General features: G+C 41.8%; 1 protein-coding gene across 1 annotated transcript; it reads right to left on the bottom strand.

Annotated features, from left to right (window-relative positions):
- Positions 1–362: 362 nt before the first annotated feature.
- On the bottom strand, positions 363–5,154 carry LOC146376249 (glial cell line-derived neurotrophic factor-like). The gene is made up of 2 exons (XM_084947469.1): positions 4,519–5,154; positions 363–3,885 (listed from the first exon to the last, which is right to left on the bottom strand). Exons 1-2 carry the CDS (start codon positions 4,745–4,747, stop codon positions 3,299–3,301), a joined length of 816 nt encoding a protein of 271 aa, XP_084803595.1. The 5' UTR covers positions 4,748–5,154; the 3' UTR covers positions 363–3,298.
- Positions 5,155–5,460: the final 306 nt, after the last annotated feature.

Below are 5,460 nucleotides of genomic sequence, written 5' to 3'. Positions count from 1 at the left end.
ATTAATTTCAAAAATATATATGCATATATGTTTTATGCTCTTCAAAACCCCACAATATATTATTTTGCAGTCATGTTTTAAGACATCATTAGGAGGTTGGATGGTCGAAATTTGCTTTGAAAAGTGGAAGCTAACCCAAATATAAAAATAAAAAGAATTTCTAAATTACAAAAAAAGTTTTATTTGTCCAAATTTTCAAGCTCAGAGCCTCGGGGATTTCGCTCGCACTCACCCAGTGACTGGGTCTTTTGCTTTTTGTCAACAGAAGTAGTCTGGAGAAAAACTTCACATTTGGATATGCCAGGTTTCCCATGAGCCAGGATATTTTAATATTTTTTACAGCAGTGAACAAATGGGTGAACAGTACAGAAAAGAGGTCTCATGTATGAAAACTATGTCAACACTTGTAGCTCTGCCAGCATTTAGCACCTGTTTGGAACACCACCCTTTAAGCATTAACACTTGTGTTGTATTACACTCGAGCGGAACATTATCCCTCATTACAAGCTCCTCTAACACCGTGAACAAAAGAACAGAACACTGGCCTGACTGTAATGACACTGCCTGCTAGGTGTCATTTGGCTCTAATGGTTTCCTCTGTTGTCTACGACTAAAGCACTTGTTATTTATACTTTCCACAGTGCAGCTAGAACAGGTTGCTGTTGCCATCTTTCAGGGTTACATTTAATTGTGCACATTTTCTTCATATTGTCCATCAGACTATTTTTTATTATAGTGTTTGGCAACCCGAATGGTGGCTACTACAAATATTTATACACAAGGATTTTGAGTGCAACTTGTTCATGTGTGGCTTGGACACTAAAATAATTCAAAGTAGACATAATGACTGGAAAGTGACTCATTCTGTTTACTCTGTTTACTCTTCAGATCTTGATATTGCATAACTGGCTTAGTAGAAAAATTACTAGTTGCCAGTTTTTTAAATATATGGTGATTTGTATACATTTGTTAGTTCAAAGGACAAATAGAGGGGACAAAAATGCCTTCATTACTTCATGATTTGACCTGTCGTCCTCATTTTGGGCTCCATAGTCTTATCTTTGTACTCTGCTACAGTAGCTTTGGTTAATTCACATTCAAGTAATCCTTACTTCTTCTATACTGGGCCTCGGTGCAGACTATCAGTTCATCCTGTCTGAAACAAGCTATTTTAGCTCGTCTTGCTTAAAGGGCACCTCTACTTTAACCCAACTTTGTTTCTGATTGGATGCCTCTTGCAAACAGAACGTTTGAACAGTAGATAGGTGCAGTTCACAGCGAGACCTATAACCATTATAAAGGACATCTCTTCTCTTTGACATCTTGTCTCCAAAGCAAAACAGTGGAGCTACACATGTCTGCCTCTAAAATTCAAATCAAAGCAGCTCTGAGCATGTCTGCTGTAGGGTATGATTTTTCACACAGAATCACATAATGGTATTTATGGATGAATATGACACTTAAAAAATGAAAAAACGGAATCTGTAAGCTGGCGTATGCACTGTAGCTTTTGAACGAGGATGCACTGACTCAAAGTTCAGGAGAGGAAGGGCTGTGAAATGTGAGATAACAGGAGTGGATCGGATAGCGGCCACACACATTAGTTAAACATCTCCCTTCTCATGTTCTCCAATCCCCACATCCTCATCCTCATTACTGTCTTCTCTGGATATTTCCCAAATTTTTAATAGTCTTTCCTTTCTTTTCCAACATACACTTCAGCTCTAAACTCGCTGCTTATTCTTCCATGCTATTTTGCTCGTGTTGTAAGATCTTTTGACACCCCCCGCCACTTTGATCCATCTTCTTTTCATCACTCCCTGTCAGTCCCACCTTCCTTTTATCCCGGTACTATAGGTATTGTACTATCTTGTCTCTCTTGTGTTTATTGTTTCTTCTCGTCATTTGATAACATCAGATTCTGTTCATCTTTTATTATTTCTTTAAGAACCAAGGCCCAATGCTCAATTGCTCCTGTCTTAGGTAAAAAGGGACTAAAACAAGATTTATATGAAAGCATTCTGGGATCAAATTGCAAATCAGAATGTTTTTCTAAACTTTCTGAAGGTTGGACAGACTTAAAACAGCATGCTGTTGTCTTCTAAGCTCATTAACAAAGGAATGGGGTCATTTTTCTCCTTTTTTCATTACAGAATACAGTACACTGTAAAAATGCATTTATTAACATTAAAAATAAGACAATTTGAGCACACATACTCTAGAAAGTATAGCTGCATGTTTGTTTTTGAGGTGAGCAATTTTGGTTTAATTCAGCTGAGAGGAGGAATGAGCTCTAACCATGACAAGAAAATGCTTTCGTGTAGCTTCAATCAGGAAACAGTCAAATGAGCTACTTGTACAAAGGCAGAAAAACCTTTAAAGCTTTCCTTGGGGAGTTTTTGATGAATTGAAAACACAACAGCGTGATGTTTATGAGAACAGGTCTGCATTCTGTTTGTGTCGTGCACGCACACACGACACAGACAGATGCCGTACAGCTTCCTACATATTTAAGATGCTCTGCTGATCAGTGGGAGTAACAGAAGTAAAGAAGCAGGAGTAGAAAGGACGAAGACAAATAAGCCTAGAAGCTAGTGAACATGGATGTAAACAATGTTTAGACTCGAAATGTGTGCTGGCTCATTTGCGAGACCTCAAAGACACCCACACTGTGTTGTGGTGAGAAACCCTGGATGCACTCCTAACATTGTCAAGACAACTCAACAGGGTACCTTTAAGATTAGATACTGATGCGTAAAAGATGGTATTGCAGTGTACTGCTTTTATATCAAAATAAATCATATTTGATTTAAATCTTTGGCACACTCCCATAGATCTGATCACAGTAATAAATAACATTTATTCATTAAAAAAACAAATAAATATCAATAACTTAATATATTCAAGATTTCATAAATACATCTCATATGTGTGACGTTTTGTGTAACTTATGTGCTGTACAGTAGACAGAGTGAGTTGGCTGAATGTGTGACTGTGACTGAGTATAGATGGGAATATCAGATCCCACATAGCCAAGCTGTAGGCTGTAAAGGAAGTCATAGAAGCTGTAACCGTGCTGAGGTAACTCTTAAAAGTAATTTCTCTGGGGTGAAAACTTGTGTAATGCCACTTCCTGTTTATTTACTCCTATACTGCTAAATCCAAGTCATAAATCACCACATGCCAAAAAGCTTCTGTGAGTGAAATCAAAACAAAAGAAAAAACACTTAACATTATACCACTATAGAGTGGGAGTATAAAAAGTTAAAATTACACAAAGCCTGACAAGTTGCACTCCCTACACGCAGCCACATCTTCTGGCGGAGTGCTTCCTCACGGTGTGGTAAACCAGGCTGTCGTCCAGAAACGAGAGATCGTCGTCGAACGCTATTGGCCGACAGCAAGCCTGAGGGGGAACGTCTTTGGCGGGAAGCCTCCTGTTGTGAATGAGGTTGTAAAGGATTTTGTCGTAGTTTGTCTCTGACTTTCTGCACGGTCCTGAGCAGTACCTGAATATCATTTCCTCACTGGAGCGGTAGCCCAGACCGAGGTCAGACACGTTGAGGTGGATCTGTTTTAGCACGCAGCCCTGTCCTCTACCACCGCCTCTAATCTTCCCACCTGCGCCAGCACCTCTAGATCCCCCTTCTCTTCTGTTACTGTTTCGCTGGCTTGTCCTTTTCCTCTTTCTCCTTCTATGTCGGGTCCTGCTGTCAAAGTTATCTTTGGAGGGGGAAGAGATGGGGACGGCAGTGGCGGTGGTGCTGGTGGTGGAGGTAGATGAGGACACAGTGAGCGAGGAGGAGCGACACATTCTACTGATGGTTACTTTGATGAAGTTCACCACATCTTCAAACTCATTTGGGAGGGGCTCCTCAGTGGTGTCTGAAACCAATTAAGAGACATGCATAAGGCTGGACAGAACACACTGTTTCACTTCTACACACCCCACTGGCTATTGAACACATGCAGTGCTGTGTCACTAAACTACACATGCACATCTTTAAATGATACAGAGGTCTCTTCTGTGGAGGAAATACCGATAGGGTGGATTTATGTGTCTTACGAATGAGTCCCATTGTCACCAGACGCTTTTACGTTTAAGTGGGATTAAACAATGAAGACAACACAGCTACTATGTAGCCTCGTGGCACAAGTTACTAGATGCAAAATGAATTCCTAATTATTACCACTTGAAGTTATTCTTCTGAGGGGAAAAAAGAGAGGCATTCATCTGCCAATAAACTGAGTATGATGAGACGTGTAACTGCAAAGGTTTTAAGACCATGATCAATCTGAATCAAATATGTAATTCGTTCAGCATAAAATACAAGAAATTTTAAGTATAAGCAACTTAACTGGTGACCACTTACACATGTTTTCTATTTGTTGTTAGGTTTGCCAATTTTTGATTTTTTTTCTCTTTCTGGTGGACACATCACCATCACGTCTTTAAGCAATTCACACAAATCTCATTGCAAATGACTTATCGGGTTTGCGCACTTTCGCTACCCTCACATTTGTCTCCTCCAGCCAGCGTTTCGTCCCTGTTTGCGGTATCCGCGCGGCTCATGCTCGTGGAAGAAACAGACAGGCCGATCTGAACGGGCGGGAGCTCGGGGGGACTCTCGGCGACGCGCCCTCTCCTCTTGGTGGACGTGTGCTGCTGCGGGCTCTGGAGCAGCGGGCTGGCGTAAACGGCACTCAGCAGTATCAAACAAGTGGTTAGACTATCCCATAACTTCATTGTCCACTTCAGTCCGACAGTAGGACATGGCGCGATGCAAAATCAACAGGTATCATCTGGCAAAAGCGCTCCACGGACGTGTAATAGTTAGACTCATCAGAGCTACTGCCAGTCCAAATGGTGGTGATCGACCGTGCGCACTGCAAACTGCACGCAATCACTCACATGCCAGCTGGACAGCGAAACGCAATGTGGCGCAACATTCAGGGCACAGACACGCAAACGCAAATCAGCGGCTCCTCTCTGAAGTTCACTCCAAAACGGGTCCAACAACACTTTAACGATGAAAACCCTTTTTTTTTCAGTCCTTCACTGTTTTCATTCAACACAGTTCCTGTTGCTGACTTCGGGCCATCTCTCTCACCACCAATCCTGACTGAGCTGCGAGGAAAAGCGAGAGAGCTGGGGAGTGCTGGTGACGTGCGACGGTCCATCCTCTGCTTCTTCCTGTCTCCACCCCATGCATGGGAACTATGCAGAAGGATGGAGGCCACAGACAAGACAGAAGCTGAAGTGTGGAGTTGGTGAGAGTTAAAGAGTTATATCACCAAGGAAATCCAGAAATGTGCCTCAGATGGGAGGGAGAAGTTCTATTCTTTCCGAACCAGAATCCCCATCCTGCTTTTCGACTTGGGTTGATATTGGACGGAAAACATTTTTCCAATTAGCCAGTCAAAACAGATCGAATAGATTGTGTCGCTCCTGATGAAGAC

This window comes from Perissodus microlepis, chromosome 12 (assembly GCF_051167445.1).
Source record: "Perissodus microlepis isolate ML-2025 ecotype Zambia chromosome 12, ASM5116744v1, whole genome shotgun sequence".
NCBI classification, from domain to species: Eukaryota; Metazoa; Chordata; class Actinopteri; order Cichliformes; family Cichlidae; genus Perissodus; species Perissodus microlepis.
Note: the sequence above shows the minus strand (reverse complement) of the source record. Positions and strands in the feature narration are given on the sequence as shown.